The 25,376-nt window shown below is 35.3% G+C and overlaps 1 protein-coding gene across 2 annotated transcripts; it reads left to right on the top strand.

Moving 5' to 3' along the window:
• Nucleotides 1-123: 123 nt before the first annotated feature.
• LOC100776426 (uncharacterized) lies at nucleotides 124-12,558 on the top strand. 2 transcript variants are annotated; one of them, XM_006596253.4, is made up of 13 exons: nucleotides 152-496; nucleotides 719-806; nucleotides 1,347-1,446; nucleotides 1,528-1,601; nucleotides 1,726-1,797; nucleotides 2,054-2,131; nucleotides 3,703-3,827; nucleotides 4,888-4,960; nucleotides 5,852-5,913; nucleotides 10,181-10,561; nucleotides 11,167-11,269; nucleotides 12,034-12,074; nucleotides 12,211-12,558. In XM_006596253.4, exons 1-13 carry the CDS (start codon nucleotides 417-419, stop codon nucleotides 12,290-12,292), a joined length of 1,359 nt encoding a protein of 452 aa, XP_006596316.1. In that variant the 5' UTR covers nucleotides 152-416; the 3' UTR covers nucleotides 12,293-12,558. The 2 variants fall into 2 exon arrangements, with proteins under 2 accessions (XP_003544777.1, XP_006596316.1); XM_003544729.5 differs by lacking the exon at nucleotides 12,034-12,074 and having other exon boundaries at nucleotides 124-496.
• Nucleotides 12,559-25,376: the final 12,818 nt, after the last annotated feature.

Below are 25,376 nucleotides of genomic sequence, written 5' to 3'. Positions count from 1 at the left end.
TCTTAAAAACTATTTTCCAAATTAAATCTCTTTTTTAACTTTTAAAATTTAAAATAAAAAATAAACTAGATAATCTTATGCTCATTGAGAGTTATTTAATTTAATTAAAAAATAATCGAGATTATAATCTTATCTTATGAATCTTATTAGATTATTTACAATGGAAAACGGAGATGCAAGCGGGTGCGTGGCCATTGTTTCCGCGATCATCTTCATCGATTGTGCTAGAGTTTTCGAAGTTCCACTTTCCCTTTGTTTCTTCTCACTCATCAAATTTCTTCATCGCCAATGCGTTTCCGAAACCGATAATTGACCCTATTCAACGCAAAATCGCAGTTCCTCCATAGTTTTGTTTCGCTAACTCGAAGGCTTTATCTACACGACACGACGCGTTCTTCCTTTGTGAGAAGCTGGAGATGGCGAGGAAAACTAGTAACTGTGCCATATGCGAGAATTCGAATCAAGCTTCCATTTGTTCCATCTGTGTCAACTACAGGTATATTTATGCTTTGATTAATCAGTTAATTATTGAATTACTTGATTAATATATGATTTAGGTTTTGGAACTTTGTTAATCAAGCTCAACATGCTACCTTTATAATTTGTGTATTTTTAAAAAAATTTCAGCGCGATTTTTTTTGGATAATGCATTTTTTTTATATTTGATTGAGTGATTTGTTTATTTATTTTGCTGTTGATGATGTTTTTGTCTTGGCAGGTTGAATGAGTATAATACTTCATTAAAGTTACTGAAAGACCGTCGAGATTCGTTGTACTTAAAATTGAGCGAAGTTCTTGTCCGCAAGGTTTGAATTATGGCTTGCCTTGTAATACTCAAAATCGCGTCATCCTAAGTAGGTTGATGAAAAAAAAAATGTGATCCTAAGTTAGTAGAGTCTTGAAAATGAATATATTCCTCTTCCATTATATTTTAAATGCATGGATTGCAACAGAGTTTTTAAAGCTTAGGGTGGGTATATGTAAAATGTAACATGAAAAAATTAAAATAAATACATCAAGCAATTTAAAGAGACCTAAAATTCAATGGGGGCACTGAAAGGAAGAAATTCCCAAGTGTACCCAATATGTTATATCTTTACTATGGCAGCCATATAGGAGTTCACTTGCATCCCAGATCAAAACTAATACCTATTCATGCTCTCAAGAGACCGAACCTATTAAACTCATAACTGGGTTAAATAGCATGCCTATTTCCTGTTGTTTGACTTCTATTCAGTTTGCAATTTCCCATTAAGTGCTGGTTGCTACAATCTTATATTTTTGCAAGGCTCCTTGTGACTTTGGTTTTCAGTTGAAGTAATTCTTTTGTGCAATATGTTGATTAGGGAAAGGGAGATGATCAAGCAAATTGGAGAGTGCTTCAACATGAAAAGCTTGCAAGGTTGAAGGAGAAACTTCGTCAGAGTAAAGAACAAGTTACTCAAGGTTAGAAACCTTCATATACCAACATGAATTTCTAGATGCAAATTTCAGTCTTTGAACCTAAAATAATGATTAACATTACAGGAAGAGCTAAGATAGAGACCATGTCTGCTGATCTAAAACTTAAATATGGGTTGCTTGAATCTGCCCTTTCTACGGTATTTCATTTCATGTTTTTGACATTACTGTGCTAATGTTATTGCTATGGTCATGATGGATGATTTATTATAATGTGCTCAAACGTTTATGAAGATGCTGGATGATTTATTTTACTCTTTGCAGTTGGAAAAGAATCGAGTGGAACAGCTGGAGAAATTCTATCCTAATCTTATATGCACCCAGAGCTTAGGGCATGTGAGCACTGCTTGTTTATTATACTTCCAATATTTGTATATTGTTTTTGTGTATTATATTTTAATATTGGCTTTTGACATAAAACAGTATGATATATAAATTAATATTTAAAACTGATCTGCATTTCCTTAATGTTCTATCACATGTCAAGGTTGAAGATTTATGTTCCTTTGATGCTTTCTTTCTAAAATCATATATGGCATATCTGCTGTTTCTCTAGGAACCTCAAATTTATCCTTATATTTTTATTTTGCAGGTGGCGATTACCTCTGAGCTTCTTCATAAAGAGTCTGTGGTCATAAAACAGATATGCAAGTTGTTCCCACAACGCCGGGTAATATAAACCTTTGATGATCAATGTTTTGTTGGTTTATCTCAAGGAATATGCGATTTATGAAGTTAGATTTCCTTTTGAGATTCTCAGGATATTATGCTTATTACCGCCTCTAGGGGTAGAATGTAGTGGGACTTGAGTTCTTTACAGTAATCATGTGCATTGTGAATTTGTAATAGATAATTGCTTGGGCAGCTCACTATTTGTTCTTCAAACACCTATTCCATCTTATCACTTTAGGGCAATCAGCGTAATCACTTTGGAAGAGTGTATTTACCAAATTCTATATGGTTTTTTATCCATCTAAAAAAATTGCCTAATGCATAAGTTATTTAACACTCAACAAAATTATCAAAATTTTAAAATGCATAATTAATTTCTGAACTCATTGGGGGCTATTTAAGCAGGTTAAGATGAATATCAGAATATGTGTGGCACTGTGAATGAAATGACTTCTGAAGGAAAGGAACTGGGAATGAAATGTAATCATCATTCCTTTTATCATATTTTGGTAGGACAATGATAGGAACTGGTTCAGATTAGGCACACAAATTACGTGGATGTTCTGTTATTGATGAACATGGATGTAATCATCATTCCTTCTGAGATTGATGTCGGATGGCCAAGGAAGATCATGAAATCAGTTACATCATTGATCTTCATGTGCTGGGAGACCCAAGACTCTTACAGGTTGAGAAAACTGACCTCCGACTGAGACCTCACTGACCTCCTTCCATCACTTGACTGCTCTCAGTCCACCACTGATCTCTGTTCCTCTTTGTCTCATAATTCCTGTTTCTGCTCCCCAAACAAATCTCTTTATGCTTTCTTATCATTGTAGACCCAGTTCTTCACTGTTTCTCTATTTTACTGCTTTTAAAATGTTCCTTTGTGTGTGACTGACTTTATGCATTTTCAGTTTATAATACTTTAATCAAATATTAGTAGTGATTTAAAGGTTATTTTTCATACATGTTATTTTATGTGTGCACACCTGCTTGTGTTAAAATAGAATTTTGTATATAGGCATATCGTTCATGTTATGATCACATTATTTATGTGCCTTCTCCCCTTTAGATCCTTGGTAGAATCTTGATTATCACTACCTGCAAAATTCCATTTCCTTGCACATTAAAGACCTAAATTGTTTTTTTAAATATCTCAAGAAAAATGGTTGCATACATTATAAATTGTTTGACTGCTTGAGATTTCTTTTTTTTTTTATGGTTTTTATATGTATTTTCTCAAGGAAACGGTAATAATAATTCTATCACACTGGAAAAGACATTGTTGAGATTTGTGTTTTGACTTGGGAAGATAAAGGTATAAAAGATTGGTTTGATGTGATTAAAATTTAAGAATAATAAGGTTCCCTTTAGGAGAAACATTTGAGATGCAAGGCAACTATTTTCTTTATTGGTAAGTTTTTGGACTCAAGTAATGTATTGTTTCACAATCATTTTCTATCAATGTATCATATTGTAAGAATGAAGACAACTGTAGTGTTATACCGCTCTATTATTATGCCCCTTTCAAACATGTCTATGGTGCTCATGTCCTTCTTGGGTCAGGTGGTCATAGAGGGAGAGAGAAGGGATGGTTGTAGTGGTCAATATGATCAAATTTGCAATGCACGATTACCTCGAGCACTTGATCCCCACTCTGTTCCATCAGAAGAGCTTTCCACTTCTTTGGGGTAGGCAGTTTTTTTTCTTTTGTCTAAGGTTTATGTGCATACATAATGCATTTTTACAAGTGCTTTGGGTAGGCAATACTTCATTTTATTCTTAAAATTGCAATGTATCTTCATATCAGTGTTGTCGAATGGCAGCAATGGCGGTGCCATGGCGGTTTGGCGTGGCAGAAATTTGAAAAAACGCCACCGAATAGCGGTGGCGTGGCGGGTTTCGTATGGCGGCGCCATGGCGGCCGCCATAGTCATGGCAGTCATGGCAATTATGGCGGAAAATAACAGGTTTTTTTGCTTTTTCTTTGCGCGGTAGGAGTTGGGCTGACCCGACCCAACCCTACCCGATATTTTGTTCAAAAGCGCAGCCCTCTCACGCTGCACAGCACAGAACGCAACCCTCCCACGCGACCAGGAGCAACACCCCGTACGGAGAACGCAGCCCAGCAGCGACGAGCCCGCGTTCCCCCCGCACGACCCAGCAGCGACGAGCACCAGCGCATGACCCCACGGCGGCGACGAGCACCGGCAGACGACCCCGTGAAGGCGACGCCGCACCAACCCCACACCCGCACGATCGGCGGCGAACGTCGCGGCACAAGTTCAGTGGTGCGCTAGATTTTTTTTTGTTTAATTTTGTTTTTGCTGTTTGACACCCGTTTTTTATGTTTGCATCTTTTTTTTTCTATTTGACACCCTCTTTTTATTTTTGACAGTCCCATTTTTATTTTTTTTCTACTTGGTTATTGTATCAACTCATGAAACTTTTTAAACTTTTTTAGTTTATTTGAATGCAATCCATTGTTTTTTTCAATTTCAATGAGTTTATATATATGTATATTTTTTTTTTGTCGGCCATGACATCCGCCATTTTCCGCTACGCCATCTGCCATATTTTTATGGCGGATTTTTGGCTTTCCGCCATTAACAACATTGCTTCATATTCTATTTCAGTTGTTTCATCCCGTGGTAATAAATCCTTATTGTTTCATAAATTAGAAATTTGAAAATTCTTGTTAGTTGTTATATAGTAATTGGTTATTTTCATGTTTTGTATTATGCAAAGCAGATACATGGTGCAACTTCTAAATCTTGTTATTCACAACTTGGCTGCCCCAGCACTTCATAACTCAGGTTTTGCGGTAAGCATCATGTTAGTGTCCAAGCAATTGATTACTGTTTCCTTTAAAATTATGTCTTATGATGTATTCAAAATATTCATTCTAGCATGGTTATCTTGTCCATCTTCATTTGATGGCTACTCAAAAAAAACTTCATTTGATGGTTGTTGAATATTAATATAGCAATAAAATTCACATGTTTAATGTTGATACAATTTTAACTTGAGGAGTGCTAGGCTGCTAGCCACACAACACACTCTTTACTGTTGCTTAAAATTTATTGGAAACTAGATAAATCATGAGTGGAACACATTAAATAAGAAGCAAGACTCACAAAATTGATATTTCCAATAAATTTTAACCAATAATATTGTGCTCAAAAGTGTGTGCTAGCATTTCTCTTTTAACCTATAGGGTGCTACACTGCTACTGCAATCCACATAAAAGTATTCCTTTATGGAAATTATTGAGATTGTTCCATATGCTGTCCTTTTGGTGCTAGTGTTTTCTGTTGCTTTTGATGCTTATATATTTTTAAGATTTTAACTTGTTGCATGTTTGACATGAGTCTGGAAAAAAAAAAAAACTTGTTGGAAAAAATAATTTTTAGCATGTTTTCATATCTTCTATTGAATCATTGAATGTACATAAGATCAAGCTTGAGCTTTTTCCAAATGTATAATATCACTGGGTTTTGATGTATGCAAAACGTGATTTAATGTTTGAAGTATCTAACTCTAATCCTTTTCCTTCTCCAATTTATATTCTCATTTACTTTTTCATACTTCTTGTTCATGGCTAATCCATCTATGTGGGCTTAATGATACATTTTTGTCTTCTTTTTTTCTCTGGAATGGGGCATAATATTGTAAATTTGTAATTTAATGAATATATTTTTTAACTTCACCTCAGGGTTCTTGCTCTCGGATATGGCAACGAGATTCTTATTGGGATGCACGTCCTTCCTCAAGGAGGTATTTTGGCTGAAATTATATTTGCATGGTTTATCAGAGTTCAGAACCAGATTTGATGATAAATCTTGAGTGTTTCACCACTCAGCTGAAACTTTCCATACATATATAATAAGACCAAAGGTCAACAAGTACATGAGATGAGAGGGTGCAGACTGCAACCCCCTGATCAAACAGTTAAGAGAGTAGTACAGACATATAAAATAATAACACAAAGGTAAATGTATAACACATAAAATATATATTAATCTGACACTCCCCCTCAAGCTGGAGCATATAAATTGAATCCGAGACCCCCTCTAGGATTTAGTCAAAATATATGCAAGTTGATCATTTGAGCTGACAAACTTTGTACTATTCTCCTTGGACAACAACTTCTCTCTCACAAAATGACAATCAATCTCTATATGTTTAGTCCTCTCTTGAAACACTGGATTAGAAACAATGTGGTGAGCTGCCTGATTATCACAATACAACTTCATTGGCTGAAATTCACAACTTAATTCTTGAAGAAATTGTTTGATCCTCATTAATTCACAAGTGGTTGTGGCCATAACTCTATATTCTGCTTCTGCACTAGACCAAGCAACAGTGTTCTATTTCTTGCTCTTCCAAGAGATAATGTTGCCTCCAATGGATACACAATATCCAGCGGTGGACCTTCTGTCTATGGAGCATCCATCCCAATCAGCATCACAATACCCAGAGATTTGGATATTTCCTTTATCCTCATACAGCAATCCTTGTCCTGGAGCCTTTTTAATATACTGGAGAATGTGAATCACAGCCTTCCAGTGATCAACATGAGGATCCTGCATGAGTTGACTAACCACACCAACTGCAAAAGAGATGTCAGGCCTTATAATTGTGAGATAAATAAGCTTTCCCACCAGTCTTCTATATCTTTCTGGATCTGAGTATGGTTCACCTTGGTCTGCCATTAACTTTTGATTTGGGTCCATAGGACTATCAATGGATCTTCAATTAGTCATGCCTGTTTCTTCTAAAATATCAAGAGCATACTTCCTTTGTGAGACCACAATGCCTTCCTGTGACAGAGCTACGTCAATACCAAGAAAGTATTTAAGAGACCCAAGGTCTTTAGTCTGAAAATGACTAGACAAGTGCATTTTCAGCTGAGAGATTTTAGCAACATCATTCCCAGTGATAACTATGTCATCCACATAGATCACAAGGTAGACACACTTTCCAAGAGATGCATGACAATAAAAAATTGAATGATCCGCTTCACTACATTTTAGCCCAAAAGCCTCCACAATGACATTTCAGCCCAAAAGCCTCCACAATGTGAATAAATTTTCCAAACCAGGCTCGTGGAGATTGCTTGAGCCCATAGAGAGATCTATGCAATTTACAAACTAAACCATATTCCCCTTGAGCAACAAACCTTAGGAGGTTGCTCCATGTAAATCTTCTCATCTAGATCACCATGAAGAAAATCATTTTTTAAATCATAGAGGCCAATGGCGAATGGCAGCCATGGCAAAGAAGTGTCGCATCGTGTGGTAATTTTGGCCACAGAGAAAATGTGTCACTGTAATCAAGACCATTTATTTGAGTGTATCTTTTGGCCACTAATCTTGCTTTAAGATGATCAACCTCACCATTGGGGCCAACCTTAATAGCATAGACCCATAGACATCCAATTTTCTTATTGCCTGGGGAAGAGGAACCTGCTCCCATGTGCTACTGTTTTCAAGAGCTTGCATTTCAACAATCATGACTTGTCACAATCTAGGGTGATCAAGTGCTCCATAGACATTTTTGGTAATAGCAATAGAAGGCATAGAAGATACAAAGGAGACATACGATGAAGACAAGTGATGATAACTCAAATAAATGGGATGAGAATTTCGAGTAGATCGAATACCTTTTCTAAGAGCAATAGGCCAACCAAGACTTTAATCATGAGGATCCATCATAGGGGTGGCTAATAGAGAAGAACATGAATCAAGTGACTCGCCTTGTAATGTATCATTTCCTTGTGTCCTATGTTGAGATGTGATGAGAGTAGATGGACTTTTAGTTGGAGAATGATTTTGAGTAGGAGATGGACTTCAATTAGAGAATGGTTTTGATTTTCTTCTTGGTTAGAAGTCTTATAGGTAGGAGACACTATTGGATTGAAGGATGGGATACGTAATACCTGTTGTATAGGATTGGAATCTTGCATGGGAGATGAGAAGAAAGGGGTTTCTTCGAAGAAGGTAGCATCAACAGACATGTATAACCTCTAAGTGTTTGGAAAATAACATGGATACCTTTTCTGAAGATGGGGTACCCAAGGAAAACACATTTAATTGTCCTTTCAGAAAGCTTGTCCAACCTCAAAGAGACATCATGGACAAAACAAGTACAACCAAAAACACGAGGAGACAAATGATATAAGGGTTCATTTGGAGAGATAACGGAAAGAGGAATCTTATTATCAAGTGTCGAATATGGAATTCCATTTATGAGAAAGTTAGTATTGAGAACTGCATAACCCCAATAATGAACAGGAATATTTGCATTGAGCAATAAGGTGCCAGCAGTCTCAACCAAATGTCTATTTTTCCTTTCTGTTATTCCATTTTGTTGTGGTGTATGGGGACAAGTAGATTGATGCAAAACGCCCTGTGAGGATAAAAAAGAAGAAAGGGCGGAAGAGAAATATTCTTTGGCATTATCACTTCGAAGAACTTTAATAACTTCCAAATTGGTTCTTGATTTCATTGAAGAAGGATATAAAAGTAGACAAAAGTTCAGATCTATCCTTCATTAAATACACCCAAGTACATCTTGAATGTTTCATCAATAAAGGTGACAAAATATATGAACCCAAAAAAGGTAACACAACTTGGACCCCAAATATCTAAATGAATGGTGGAAAAGGGAGAAGTGCATCATGGTTCAGTTTGCTTTGGAAAAGAAGACCTGACATGTTTGATAATTGGCATGACTCATATTCTAATATTTGTAGTTTACTAAGCCAGAAACCATTTTCTTCTATTTTGACAAATTTGGATGACATAAACGATCATGAATGAGTTTGGGAGATGGGGCTACTAAACAGGACAGAAGAATTAGTTTCTAGGTAGTAAAGTCCTCGTGATTCATGTCCTACTCCAGTTGTTTGACCCGTACCATGTTCCTGTATAACAAACAAATCAGCATAGAATGTTACAGAACAATTTAAAGACTTGGTTAACTGACTTAAAGAGATCAAATTAAAGGGACAATTAGGAACAAAGAGAACAGATTCCAAGTTTAGAGAAGCAGACACTGAAATTTGACCAACACCTTTAGAAGCTACCTTATCACCATTGGCTAAGGTTATGAGATGAGGAAACTTTGGAGAAGACAAAGAACTAAACAAAGAAACATTACCAGAAATATGATCTGAAGCACCTGAATCGATTACCCATGGATCTTGACTGTCCAATAATTAAGAAATACAAGCTGTTGAAACACTAGGCACAGAACATAATTGAGCTTGGCTGCTGGATTTCAGCCTCAAATATTCTTGATATTCCTTAGTAGAAAATCTTGGCTTATATTTTGTTCCTGTGATAGAAAACAGAAACAACCGAGCTCTTGAAACCCAACTTCACAGTCAAACAGCTACTGTACATGCACGGAAAACCAGACACACTTTCTAAACAGCAAAGAAATGATGATCTGAAGATTGAAACTAGACCTGAAGAGGCTGACGACCCTGACTGTGTTGTTGCACCTGAGTTCTGGTAACCAGAGACCAGCGCGTGAGCAGCATGTGCTTGACAGAGTTGCGGAGAAATGACGCACATGATGGTGAGTTATAGGGTTTCGGACTTTGAAACCTTCTGGGCTGGGCCATGCTTGGTGAGGCACACCAGATCCAGTGATCACTGGAAAAAATGGCGGTGGCTGGCGGCAGTGATGTTGGCAGGAGATAATGGGCGACAGCATACGGCAGGCAGAGCGAGATCGACCCGCTTTGATACCAAGTTCAGAACCAGATTTGATTATAAAGCTTGAGGGTCTCACCACTCAGCTGAAACTTCCCATACATATATAATAAGACCAAAGGTCAACAAGTACATGAGATGAGAGGGTGCAGACTGCAACCCCCTGATCAAACAGTTACAGCAAGTGAAAAGAGAAAAGAGTAGTACTAGTACAGACATATAAAATAATAACACAAAGGTACATGTAAAACACATAAAACATATATTAATCTAACAATCAGGAGTAATGACTTTAGCCTGATATACTTTCTTGTTTTCAGCAATGAATATCCCCTTTTTATACCTCGCCAAAATTATTGCTCTACTGACGGAGAAAACTCATGGTCTGAGAGAAGCTCAAGCAATTTTGGAGTTGCTTCGGTGGAATCTGAGAGGAGGCATCGCCTAGATTCATCTGGGAGTACTAGCTTTAATTATTCTTTGGCTTCTTCGCATTCTGTTCAAACACACAAAGATTTGCAGAAAGGAATTTCACTTCTAAAGAAAAGCGTAGTCTGCATCACAGCTTACTGTTACAACTCCCTGTGTTTAGATGTCCCTTCTGAGGCATCTACATTTGAGGCTTTTGCAAAGTTATTGGCAACACTCGCATCATCCAAGGAAGTTCGATCTGTTTTTTCCTTGAAAATGGCTCGCTCTAGGTATTGTTATATTTATTTCATGATACTTTATACACATTGTAAAAATGTTAGTAATTTTTTACAAATTAACCTTATTCTGACAGAATTCTGATGTCTTAAGAAGCATTGATATATCAATTAGTTACAACAACAAAAGCCTTATCCCTCTTGCTGAGGTTGATTACATGATCACATGATGCCATTCGGCCTGGTTAAAGATCAAATCTTCAAAGATATTATTTATTTATCATGAGTTCCCTCTTAACAACTTCCTCCAATGTTGGTTTCCCTCCTTTCCACTGGATTAAAAACTACGCAATCTACTCTCCCCTTTTCATTAGTGCTTATAGTGCCCGCTTTTGTAACTATGTAACTTGTCTTAATTATCTCTTTACGATACATATTCTATAAATATATATGTAGTTGTTTAATTGCAGTTCTGCGCCCCAGTATGAAGGACAAACCCCTTTTCATTAGTGCTTATAAGGCTTCTCACCTTTGAGTAAAATGGTTTCTGTTTGCAGTAGCATTATAATTTTCACTCAAAGTTCACTGTAACATCCACTTGTATTGAATGCAGATAGCATTTGTGCCTGAATTTCTCTCTCCTTTTTCCTCCAATTCAGGACATGCAAGCAAGTTCAACAATTGAACAAGTCTGTTTGGAATATGAATTCGGCTATTTCATCAACTACTTTGCTGGAAAGTGCACATTCTGTGCCCACAACGGTAAAGGTTCTCATCATTTCTAATTTGGAAGAAAATGTTGACAGTGTTAATTGATCTTTTTATGGTTTAGCATCTTTGATTGATCGCTTTCTAATTTAAACAAGTGCTTATGTTGGGGATTTCTTGGAATTGCCTGAAAAACATTCAGGGGGAAATTCTTTTCTTCCATTTTTTTTATTCATAACCACAATCCTTCAATATTCACTAAATACAAGTTCGTTCTAAGTTAACTTTTAAGGCCATTTTAGAGACCTGCATTTTTATTTTCTTGTTACACTATTTTTTTTTATCTTGTTTTATAATTAAAATGCTTATGTAAAGCAGAATGAAGCAGGCTGTAGTTTGCTCTCTTCCTGGACTTACATTAGCTACATTGGTTAATATAGTCTGTTATTTTCAGCCACCATTATGTTTTAATCTTTGCAAGCGTTCTTGTTTTTTTGCCTTTTCAAGCCATCCTTGGGGAGGAGTGCTGATTTGGAAATTCTCTAATAATGTAAGGGTTAGGAACCAAAAATAGAAATAGGAAAAAAAGAAAAATTTGTCAAATTGAATGGAAACAATGGAAAATAGGAGGGATATCTATCCTCCAAGGGGTTTCCCTTCATAAAAAGCAAGAACTCGATTCTCAAATGATACCAGACTGAATGAATCCCCGTCCCCTACATTCCTCTATTTATTTACCTAACTCACCGCCTGACTAATTAATCTATACCTAACAGTCTTAACTAACTCCCTAACTCACTTCTATTTGGTTTGTGTAGAGTAGGACTGTATGTACCAGTATCCCTTGGATGGGGCTTTTGTAAGCAAAATTATTACTTTCAACTAATACCTAGTTTATTACTGGAATATTGATGATTTGTGTACCTGGGCAGAATAAATTATCATTGTCGAATAATGTGTTATTCACAAATGGATTTTATACTTTACTTTTGCAGAGAATTGAAAATTATCTGCCAAGTTCTACTGGTAGTTTTCTTTATGCCGCTGATTTATCTGACGGCAAAAATGAGTGCCTAATTGAAGGGTGGGATATTGTTGAGCATCCCACTTTTCCTCCCCCACCATCGCAAAGTGAGGATGTTGAGCACTGGACTCGAGCCATGTTCATAGATGCTAAAGGGAAGTGATCTTAATTTGCAACCTTTCAACAAAATTTTCTTCTCAGAATAGTTAACAAGAATTCACCCATTGATATGGGCTCAGTAAGTAATATCACCTTTACACATAAGTGTATGTTCGCTAAATACTTTTTGAGAAATAATCATTCATTTTATTTCTTTTAACAGCTCTCAGAAAGCTTTTTTCCAACATAAACTTAAATCAAATGTGTGCTAAGCACTAATATTTACTCCTTAGTTTAAAGAAGAAAAACACATTCAATGACACTTACACAGTTGGTTTCCAAGTGGTAATGGATGGTTGTGGAACTAACAGTTTATTCTTCGTGCTTCATGTGAACTACCCCATTCCATTTTTTCTTTTCTGGGGTAATTTTATCCAGAGCTTAATGTGCATGAAAGAGTTGATATATTGTAAGTATGCAACTGAAATTATTTAAATTTAACTTTGAGAAGTTAAAAACTGGTGGATTCAAGTTAATAAAAGATTGATCTTTGCATGAGTTTTAGGTGCACGTGCACCTAAGTCATTTTGGTTCAATTTCTGATAATGTATTCAGTTTTTGGTGAATTCCAATAATTTAGGGTAATTTTGGAACAAATTAGTTAAAAGTATTTATATTTGGAAACAAATTTTTTGGTAGTATCTTTTTTGTTACAATTTGTATACCTTGTTTGTTACTTAATTAAAAAAATGGAAAATGTATTCATAACTTTTTGAGAAAAAAAAATACAAGAAACATTAATTATATGAAATAAAATTGGCATGAGAATATGAAAAAAAATCTAAATTTTCTATGAATTTTTTAATGAAATTAAGTAATCGTATTTTGCAAAAATTATAAAAACTTCAAGATTATAGAAAAGGAATTGCAAAATTCATAAAAATACCAACGTTCAAGATTGTATAATTTTTTTTTTTTATCTCGAAGACATATATTAGAAGATTGTACAAGTTTTCATACACTAAAAATCATAGAAAAATAAGTTTGAAAAATGCAAAAACAATTTTTTTATAAAGAAATACAAATTAATGTATAAAAAATATTATAATCATAAAGGTTGATATTATAAAAATAAAAATTTAGAATGTAATATTAACATTAATCTCCATAAAAATAATAAAGAAAATGATAAAAGATTATATTATTATAAGCCCTTTCAATTACTTAAAATCATTAATAATTGAGAAATAAATAATTTTAAAAATAATTGAAAATTTTGTAGGAGTCTTATCTAGTGGGAAGGCTATTTTTATGAGAGTAAGAAGAGAAACCATGTGACTTCTTAAAAATTTACATGCCTCTTATATGTTTTAACCATAGGCCATTCATGATAAAAACACACACACACATGTGTGTGTATATATATATATTGTTGGAGATTCGAGGTATAGTATTTTTAAAAAAATCATAAAATCCCTTGAGCAGAAAATTCTCATCCGTGGATCATGCATTATGAGGACTCAGTAAGGGTTTTTAAGTGGTTACCTTTGTAGCTTACTTTACAATCCCAAAGCACTTGGCGGGGAACATTTAGATAGATACATATTCTTCTTATAAATAGGTTTGGGTATCCTTTGTACCCTTTTGTCATATCTTTTATTTGTTGAGGAAAAAAAAATCCTAAAGCACCGGACTTGATGTTATTTTACAACACCTCTTATTAGTCCACGCTAGCAAAGTTGGAGGGAGTTCACAGTGCTAGCCGATAGTTAAAGATTTAGATATAACTTATAAAACTAATTAATATGTTCTTCAAACAGCTTATGTGTTGAGGTATGCACCTCTAGAAAGAAAAAACATGAACTCACCTAATTATTCATAGAATATTTGCCTGGATCGAATTTGATCAAATATTTTATAAGATAAATAGTTACTTTTGTCTCTCAATGTGTAATTTGGTGACAAATATGTCCCTAAAAGATAAAAATATAAAATTTAGTCATAAAAGTGTAAAAAGTGCGACAAATATATCCGACCGTTAACTTCCGTCTGTCACCGTTAATAAAATAGCCTATGTGGCACAAAGGGACAAATTTGTCACTGAAATGATTGTTAACGTGAATTGTCAGTATAGAGACATATTTGTCATAATATTTTTTTGATTATTCGTCTTCTCGTTCAACTGATAAATGCGTCCCTGAAAGATGAAAATGTAAAATTTAATTCCCGAAAGTATATAAAGTGTGACAAATATATTTGGACGTTAATAATAGATTGTGACTTATTATTATTATTATTGTTGTTATTATGTGTTTGTAATTTATTGTTCTTATTCGTTCAGTACTTATGCAATATATTTTTCAAATTGCCTTTTAATATATATATATATATATATATATATATATTATTTTGATTTCTTTGTCAAACCTGTTAAAAAAAACTTTATCTTGTATCTTATTATTTTATCAAATTTTCACTAAATTTCTCACTTTTAATCTTTAAAATTATTTCATTTCCCAATTTCAACTTAAGTATCCTTATATTTAGATTGAAAATAATATGTCGAATGTTTTGAGTAAAAAAACCACAACTGGCCACAGGATCAAATTTATTTATTTTAAAAAAAGAATTTAATCTAATATTTGTTTTTAAAAAAAAAGTTTCAAAAAATTTAAACTAGATAAAGCTAAAGTGGAATTATAAGTCTTTTTCCTTAATTAATAAAATGTGTGTGTGTATATATATATATATATATATATATATATATATATATATAGAGAGAGAGAGAGAGAGAGAGAGAGAGAGAGAGAGGTCAGCGGAATAAGATCAAACGGACAGATAGGAAGTAAGAATGCAGTATGATAAATGGAAATGAAAATATAAACTTGTAAAACAGATGTCAAGGGTACATCGGAGACCGGCTTACAAATCACAGGTTTTCATAAACAAAGAAACTGAAGCGGCGGTAGAGCCGCACAGGATCGGTAAAGAGATAGAAGAGGGATGAAAATAGAAATTTATTGAAACTTGAAAGAAGCGCTTACAAAAATCTTGTTTCAGAGCACCTCTCTTCAGAAACCTGAAAATGGCCAAATGAAAGGGTGCCTCACAACATACTTGAGGACTCCTTATATAGCCAAAAATCTAAGACCGGTAGTTGCCGGTAGTTTTGACCGGGACTATTTGACTGTTTGTTACAAGACAAGTAGTTTTGACCGGGACTTTAATGGCTACAGGACAGGTAGTATTGTCCAGCATTAATTACACATTAATTACATACAGACGGTTTTGTGACCGAAATTAAATTTAATCTAAACAGATACCAAAACAATCATCTTCGTTTTGGTAAAAAGGGTCTTCTTCTTCTTCTTCAGCAGAACTTGTTTCTTCCTTATTTCAGGATGAACCTTCTTCTTCCTGCTGTAACATTTGCAAAACTTCCTTTAGATTTTTAGCTAAGACCTCCTTTGATTTCAATCCTGCTAAAGATGGTGCCAGATGAGACTTTTGGTTCAAAAACACAGAAGTTTCTGGATCAGCGGCTTTGAGGAATTCTAGATGGGATTGGAACCAGAGTTTTACTTGTTCTGGATCCGCTTTGGATTAGTCAAATTGTGTCCACCATTTTACAAACGCGTGTCTTTGTAGTGATGGATATTGGTTTGTCTTTTCAGTCTTGCTATAACGATATTGCCATGAGAAGATCCATGACAGTGCAAAGCTTGAAAAGTATTTAAGATCTGCTGGAATTCGTGATTCCTGCGAATTGTATTGTCTCTCAAATTGAGCAAATCCTTGTTGGACTGTTTCTGGGAATATCTTTGGGATTGGTCCAAAGAAGTCCCACCATTGCAAAAACCAATTGGGAAAATTGTAAATTGTATTGGTCTTGAAATATATCAGCCATGAATGCTTAAAGCGGGTATTTTGGTGCCAAAACACCTTAGTCCAAGCATCAACATAATCCCTATAGGTATAACCTACCGGATCAAATGGAACTAAAAATCTTTTTCCTTTGTTCAAGTCCAAACCAAAGTGTCTTGGTTGAAGAACTTTTAGTATTTGGATTGTCAAGTGGGTGTTTAATGTTTGGTCTTTTGGGTCTTTGAAATTTTTGATAGATACTGAGTTTGAATCTACCAAAATCAATTCATAAAAAGTTCTTGTCTTCAGGATGGTGGTTGGTTTGTAGTGAAATGTTGGTGGGAAAGCCTAGGTCGTCGTCATGAAGGGATTTTTGCCCCAAAATTCAGGTTCCATCTGCAAAACAGTTGTAAATTTATTTTTATAAATATAATTGTTAGTTTGTTTGGTAGGTGGTGTTTGAGCTTTGGCTAAAGGTAGTTTCCCTTTAGGATTGGTGGCTGTTTCCGTCATTGATGTATTTTGGATCATTGTTTGTAAATTTGATTCAGATTCATCATCAGATTCTGAGGTAATGTCTGCCAAGGATTTTTTTTATTATTTTTGGAAATTTGGTTAGACCCATGTCTTGAAGGGCTTGAAGGGTTTCAATTGGCCATGCATAGTCGGCCGATGTTTGTTTGGCGGTTGCCGGTTTGGGAGATTCCTGAGTGGATGGCCCAGGTTTGATTGAGACAATCTGGGTTGATGACCCTTCTAAATTGGTTTTCTGGGTAGATGACCCAGCCTAGGTTGGTGACCCATAAGAGGTTGATGATTTCTTAATGGTTGGCTCTGGAAGAGCCAGTCTGGCTCCTTTGCCTGTACTTCTTCCTCCCCTTAGGGAGATTCCCGATGCCTTAGGAGGCATTACCACTTTTCTGTAAGAATTCACGGGTAAGGTAGTTAGGTAATGAATTTGAGGGGCCCTTGATGTATTCTATGTCAAAATCAAAGACACTTAGAATTGTTTGCCATCTTGCAAAAATTTGTTTTGAGGCAAGGTTTTTGACATCTTTTTGTAAAATATCTTTGGCTGATTTACAATCAACTCTGATTAAAAAATTTTGGTTTAATAAATCCGATTGAAATTTGAAAATGCACAAAACAATTGCTAAAACTTCCTTTTTAACAGTTGAATATTTTAATTGTGCAGGATTCTAATGTTTTGATGTATATGCAATGACATGATCTTGGCCATGGACTCTTTGTTTGAGGATGCCACCATAACCTATGTCTGAAGCATCAGTTTCGACAATTTTAAATGTCTGTGGAATAGGAAGATACAGACATTTTATGGATTGGACTTTGACTTTGATTTCTTTAACTGTTTGTGTATGGAGGTCAGACCAAGGAGACGGATTTTTCTTCAGCCTATCATGCAATGGCTTGGCAATATTGTTTAAATAGGGGACAAATTCTCCTACGTAATTTAGACAACCTAGAAATCTTTGTAACTGGGTTTTGTCTAAGATTTGGTTGGGAAATTTGCTAGCAAACTCTATTGACCTTTCTATTGGAATGATTGTACCTTGATATATATTGTGACCAAGGAATCGAATTCGAGTTTGGAAAAGATTGATTTTTGATTTGGAGACTGCCAAACCATTCTATTTGATGATATGGATGAAGGTCTGGAGATGTTTGAAATGTTGGTCAATGTTTTGGAAAAAGATTAAAACATCATCTATGTAGACAATGACAAATTTTGAATAAGGATTAAAAATATCATTCATAATTTTTTGAAATTCTGAAGGGGCATTCTTTAGTCCGAATGGCATCACATTCCATTCATATTGCCCGAAAGGTACAATAAATGTTGTTTTGTACCTATCTGATTCTTGGATTTGGATTTGCCAAAATCCAGATTTCATATCAAATTTTGAAAATATCTTTGCAGAATTTAATCTATTAAGCAAATCTTTTTTGTTTGGAATAGGATATCTAATCCATTGTAATGCTTGGTTTAGTGGTTTGCAATTTAGGACTAAGCGGGGTGTTCCACGCTCAATCTTAGATTGTTTGTTGACATAAAAATCCGCACAAGACCATGGGCTTTTGTTTTCCGGATTAGGCCTTTATCAAGCAAATCCTTGATTTCCTTTTGGCAGTATTGAAGAAATTCTTCGTTCATTTGGATTGGTCTGGCTTTTGTGGGAATTTGTTTTTCCCTAAAGTCTTTCTCATAAGGGAGATCAACAATATGTTTCTTTCTGTCCCAAAATGCATGTGGTAAATCAGAACAGACAATCGATTCAATATGATTTAATAAAGATTGAATTTTTTCTTTTACTTGGGGTTTTCCCAGTTGTATCTGAATATTATTAAAAGATACTTCTTCTGTTAAGAAGTTAATTTGATTAATCTTATTTTCTATAAGATTTATATTTCTGGAAATTGGTTTAGTAGAAAAATTAAATTTAATTTTTCTTCCTAAATAATTTGTGGTTATTCCTTCATTAGATATTTGGATGGGAAACAGGGCTCTAATGAAGGGCGTTCCTAGGATTACTTCATTCTTAAGGTTTTTTACTAGAAGAAAGTTTGTGTTAATCTTAAGACCTTGGTTTTCAATGATTTCATTTGATAGCTTAAAATTAATTTTTAATTTTGAGTTGTTTGCCGTACTTAATTTTTCTGAGGTTTTCTCAAAGAATTTTGTAGAAATTAATCCTTCTAAATTGCAGTTTGAATCAGCCCTTGTGTCAAATAGGGCCATTGCTTCTAAAACGAAATCATTAATAATTATTTTTATGTTTATGTAGAATTTTTGGATTTTAATCTTGTTGATTAATCTCATAAACATATCATCTTCTAAATTTTCTGGTTGGTTTTCCTCACTGTTGTTGGCACTTTTAGAATCACTATATTCCTCAAGCTGAGAAAGAATGATCTGATGAATTTCTTGTTGTTGACGAAGTTCTTTTACCTCTCTTTTTAGATTGTTTATCTCTGTTTGGAGATCTTGGTTTGTCGTTGGTTTGGTTGAAGAATTTTCTAATCTCTTGAGTATGTTACTTACATCAAATTTGTTGTTTGTAATAAAATCCTTTTGTCTAGGTTTTACCTCCAATGTTTTCTTGAGTTTTTCCAGAAAAACCTTCTTTTCCTGGGGGTCAGGTATGGAATTGATTGCTTCAAACAAGAGATCTTGTTCTCTTGTTAGAGTATTGATTTGCCCATCATCATCATCTGTTGATGATAGTTGGTCATCTTGTTGGATTAGGTTTAGGTTTTCATCGGAAAGCACGGAGGATGAAGTTTCTGTTTCCTCCTCCGAGGTTTCTATAGGCAAATTGTTTATTTGCTCTTCAATTGCGGGTTCTAGGTTAAGGTTTCTTAACTTCTTTTTTAGTCTACAATATTTGCTAATGTGACCTTGTTTTCCACAATTGTAGCACGTTACTTTTTATTTTATTTTTTGTTTAGGATTTTCCATTTCTCTACTGGTTGATGGTTTGTGTGAGTATCTCCTCCTTGGAAATCTCTTTGTATTGACTGGTTTAGTCTCATGGATTTCTTTTCTAGAGGATTTTTTTTTCTTTTGCTTTGGACAGGCCGGTAGACCAAATTGTTCGTAGAAAGAACCTAAGTCCTTCTTTGTTTGGGCCTTTTCTTTGGCTAATTGCCTCTGAATTTTGTCATCCTGACAAATTTTTAAGGCTACCTTTTGGACATAAGAAATTAATTGACCATAGCTTAAACTTTCATACGGAATATCTCCATTGGCAGATTGACTACGGATTTTATCTCTAACCTTGTCTCCTAATGATCTGGGAAGACCAGCTAGGAATTTTTCTTTCCAAAAAGGTTGTTGACTATCTTCTCTTGTGTAAACCCTAGTTAGGAAAGTATCTCTATACCACCTAAAATCCGCTAAGGTTCTACACTTAAGATTTGATAATAATTCTGCAGACCTATCTTTCCACAAGGATGGGTCTCCAATGAAATGTTAGGCTATTGTAAAAATTAATGTGTTAACAGCGTCAGGAATCTCTTTATCATCGTCATTAGTAATGACTTTTCCATTGAGATCTGTCTTAATTGCACTGTAAATTTTTTATTTTTCTTCATTAGTGAGATAATTATCCCACCATCCTTTCAGTTGTCCAGAAAATCCTGCCACTAAGATATCCATAATGGTCTCTTCTGAACATTCATGGGAGGTTTGGTAAGTTGTAGCTACCATGGTCATATGTTGGAGTGTATTCATGATGTTATACTCCGTTTGTGCATCTATGTTCCATTCATAGATGTTGTTTGCACTAAAACTTTTAAAATTGTTTTCACATCTTTCTTCTAATAGAAGGTCAGGGGCAGTCGAACGTTGATAATATAATTTGGAGGGTGTTTTCCAGTGTTTGGAATTAATTGGATTTATATTCTTTTCTGACATTGACCCTATCTCAGTTGTGGTATCTGAGTTTTAGTCACTATCTTCATTAATAACATTAATTAATTTGGAGGTACTTCTTGTTACCATTTGGGAAGTATTTTCCGAGGCTTGGGGAGTATCTGGAATGACCTTAAGTAAACTACCGATCTTGTTTAGTAATTCACTATGATTGTCACCTACGCCTTCAGTTAAGGATTTAGTTTTTCTAAGTTCCCTAATTTTTCGTTTAGCCTTCTCACTAACTTTGAAAGGTTTGAATAAAGGTTTTTCAATGGGGATACTTGGCGAAGCTTCCTCAATTGATTTTTGTTTAGGAACTACCTTAGTTTTTATGGTTTCTCCTAAAGCTTGTAAATATTTATTGGTATAATTTGCCTATTCCATTAGGCTCTTAATGTCTTCAGAGGTTACTTCCTCGTTGACATCTTTTGTCTTGAATGGAATTGTCATGACAGGTTTGTTGTTACTGTCTTTGATATTTGGTAGTTGATATTGTGTTGCGGGAGGTAATTCCGATTGGATTAACTCACCATCCTTCACTTGCCAATTTTTTGTTGGATCACCTATGATGTCTTGTTTCCAAGGGTAATCTATATCCTTTCTGATGGCATAAGCATGAAACCAATCAAAGAAAAGGACATTAATTTTGACTCTTTCGACAAATTCGTAGAACTTGTCTTGGATTTGTTTTCTGTTTGTACCCTTGTAATGTTGGAAAAACCATCTCCTTTGAGGCTCATTCTCTGGAGAATAAAAATCTTTCCTAAGGGTTTCCTTATCAATGCTAAAGTTGTCAAATAACATCATAAGGTTCCATAGAAGAGTATGTTGGGGATTGGATCGACTTTTGGTCATCCTCTTGTTCTTGGTTGTAAGTTGTTCTAGGTATGCTAGAAGTAGTGTCTAATCCTTGGAGGTTTATAGTAGGGAACTGGTTATGTGACTCAGATCTGGTTAGTCCTACTGGAATTGAACGGGTTCTAACCGAAAAAGACCTTCTAGCTGACTCATATTCAGACCTAGAGGCTTATATCCTTGATGAAAAAGAATTTCTCCTATTGAAGGTTATCTCTACCTTTCCGGAGTTATCTTGCTTAATATGCTCTATGGTTGGAGCGGGTCAGGGAAAAGACGGTGTGGCCTTATCCATAACCCATCTTTCGGGAAGAGTTACTTCATCCCATTTTATTTTTCTCGGGAGAGAAACGTTAGCCTTTGTCATATCAGTGATAAACAAAGTTGTTTCTCCTTTTTGAGGTTTTAACAGGACTCTAGATGCACAAGTATTCATGACCTTGTACTGGATCCTATAAATTAAGGCTACTGGGATTAATCCTTCTTTTATGTCAAGGCCATGAAAGTGGATGTTTAAGAACAGAGAGTCAAGAATGTTTCTGTCCATCAGACTCAATGTTTTGTTTGGATAACAATTAAAATATATTGGACCTTGTCCTAGGCTGGTTTCAACTGTTCCAATTAGGGAGTCTTCAAATTTATTATGCCTAATATCTCTTAGACACATTAAAACTGTTGCATCTATGCCCATGTCAATTAAGGGCTTGATGGCTACTTGTACACAGCCGATGTGTGGATATTTATACTTACGGCTATGTTCATAAATTGAATTTTTAGAAAGTAAATGAAATTCTTCCCCTATATTTTGTCCTAGAGGAATATTGTTTTCTACTGTTTTGATTATGTAATCAAAGTTGTGTTTGTCCTTAATTGTTTCAGGAACGTATAGTTGATCCGAGGGATTTCTGGAATGTTCCAGTCATCCATGTTTTGATTGATATCTTCGAATCGGACTTCCTCATCGAAGAGATTGTGTTTGGGGGCGACCTCTTGGGTCTGGTTATCTTGATCATTTAATAAATTGGAGTTTCTTGAAGAAGATGATGCGGAGGAATTTGATCGAAAAGAAATACGGGAAAAAGATCGCAATAGTCTAGACATGATTATAACATTCTCTAATATCTTTGCCTTCATTTGGTTCCATAGAAATATTTCCATAAGGCTATATGTTACAGAACTTCTTGGATCTGAACAAATGAAAAAGATTTTTTTTTTATGGTCAATATAGTTTGAACACTACTCCTATAGCCACCAGTATATTATGTCTCAATATTTTATTTGAACAATACACCTTAGTCTTACTGCCCTTTCTCAACCACGGGACTTACTGATACAGTATCATTCAACTAAAATATCAGACTGTTGTGCTTCCAGAAAATACTGTTCAAACATATACTGTTTAAGTTAAAACTACTGTACATGGTTCAGATCCATAAGTTCAGTTAACATATGCCCTTACGGACACTATTCCTACTTCCCCATCAGGCCCTGATACCAGAGGTCAGCGGAATAAGATCAAACAGACAGATAGGAAGTATGAATGCAGTATGATAAATGGAAATGAAAATATAAACTTGTAAAACAGATATCAAGGGCACACCGGAGACCGACTTACAAATCCCAGGTTTTCATAAACAAAGAAATCGAAGCGGCGGCAGAGCCGCACAGGATCGGTAAAGAGAGAGAAGAGGGATGAAAATAGAAATTTATTGAAACTTGAAAGAAGCGCTTACAAAAATCTTGTTTCAGAGCACCTCTCTTCAGAAACCTGAAAAATGGCCAAATGAAAGGGTGCCTCACAACATACTTGAGGACTCCTTATATAGCTAAAAATCTAAGGCCGGTAGTTGCCGGTAGTTTTGACCGGGACTATTTGACTGTTTGTTACAAGACAAGTAGTTTTGACCGGGACTTTAATGGCTACAGGACAGGTAGTATTGTCCAGCATTAATTACACATTAATTACAAACAGACGGTTTTGTGACCGAAATTAAATTTAATCTAAACAGATACCAAAACAATCATCTTCGTTTTCGTAAAAAGGGTCTTCTTCTTCTTCAGCAGAACTTGTTTCTTCCTTCTTTCAGGATGAACCTTCTTCTTCCTGCTGTAACATTTGCAAAACTTTCTTTAGATTTTTAGCTAAGACCTCCTTTGATTTCGATCCTGCTAAAGATGGTGCCAGATGAGACTTTTGGTTCAAAAACACAGAAGTTTTTGGATCAGCGGCTTTGAGAAATTCTGGATGGGATTGGAACCAGAGTTTTACTTGTTCTGGATCCGCTTTGGATGAGTCAAATTGTGTCCACCATTTTACAAACGCGTGTCTTTGTAGTGATGGATATTGGTTTGTCTTTTCAGTCTTGCTGTAACGATATTGCCATGAGAAGATCCATGACAGTGCAAAGCTTGAAAAGTATTTAAGATCTGCTGGAATTCGTGATTCCTGCGAATTGTATTGTCTCTCAAACTCAAATTGAGCAAATCCTTGTTGGACTGTTTCTGGGAATATCTTTGGGATTGGTCCAAAGAAGTCCCACCATTGCAAAAACCAATTGGGAAAATTGTAAATCGTATTGGTCTTGAAATATATCAGCCATGAATGCTTGAAGTGGGTATTTTGGTACCAAAAAACCTTAGTCCAAGCATCAACATAATTCCAATAGGTATAACCTACCGGATCAAATGGAACTGAAAAATCTCTTTCCTTTGTTCAAGTCCAAACCAAAGTGTCTTGGTTGAAGAACTTTAAGTATTTGGATTGTCGAGTGGGTGTTTAATGTTTGGTCTTTTGGGTCTTTGAAATGTTTGATAGATACTGAGTTTTAATCTACCAAAATCAATTCATAAAAAGTTCTTGTCTTCAGGATGGTGGTTGGTTTGTAGTGAAATCCTGGTGGGAAAGCCTTGGCCGTCGCCTTGAAGGGATTTTTGTCCCAAAATTCAGGTTCCATCTGCAAAACAGTTGTAAATTTATTTTTATAAATATAATTGTTAGTTTGTTTGGTAGGTGGTGTTTGAGCTTTGGCTAAAGGTAGTTTCCCTTTAGGATTGGTGGCTGTTTTGGTCATTGATGCATTTTGGATCATTGTCTGTAAATTTGATTCAGATTCATCATCAGATTTTGAGGCAATGTCTGCCCAAGATTTTTTGATTATTTTTGGAAATTTGGTTAGACCCATGTCTTGAAGGGCCTGAAAGGTTTCAATTGGCCATGCATAGTCGGCCGATGTTTGTTTGGCGGTTGCCGGTTTGGGAGATTCCTGAGTGGATGGCTCAGGTTTGATTGAGGCAATCTGGGTTGATGACCCTTCTAAATTGGTTTTCTGGGTAGATGACCCAGCCTGGGTTGGTGACCCAGAAGAGGTTGATTATTTCTTAATGGTTGGCTCTGGAAGAGCCAGTCTGGCTCCTTTGCCTGTACTTCTTCCTCCCCTTAGGGAGATTCCCGATGCCTTAGGAGGCATTACCACTCTTCTGTAAGAATTCACGGGTAAGGTAGTCAGGTAATGAATTTGAGGTGCCCTTGATGTATTCTATGTCAAAATCAAAGACACTTAGAATTGTTTGCCATCTTGCAAAAATTTGTTTTGAGGCAAGGTTTTTGACATCTTTTTGTAAAATATCTTTGGCTGATTTACAATCAACTCTGATTAAAAAATTTTGGTTTAATAAATCCGATTGAAATTTGAAAATGCACAAAACAATTGCTAAAACTTCCTTTTTAACAGTTGAATATTTTAATTGTGCAGGATTCTAATGTTTTGATGTATATGCAATGACATGATCTTGGCCATGGACTCTTTGTTTGAGGATGCCACCATAACCTATGTCTGAAGCATCAGTTTCGACAATTTTAAATGCCTGTGGAATAGGAAGATACA

This window comes from Glycine max, chromosome 14, assembly GCF_000004515.6.
Source record: "Glycine max cultivar Williams 82 chromosome 14, Glycine_max_v4.0, whole genome shotgun sequence".
NCBI lineage: Eukaryota > Viridiplantae > Streptophyta > Magnoliopsida > Fabales > Fabaceae > Glycine > Glycine max.
Note: the sequence above shows the minus strand (reverse complement) of the source record. Positions and strands in the feature narration are given on the sequence as shown.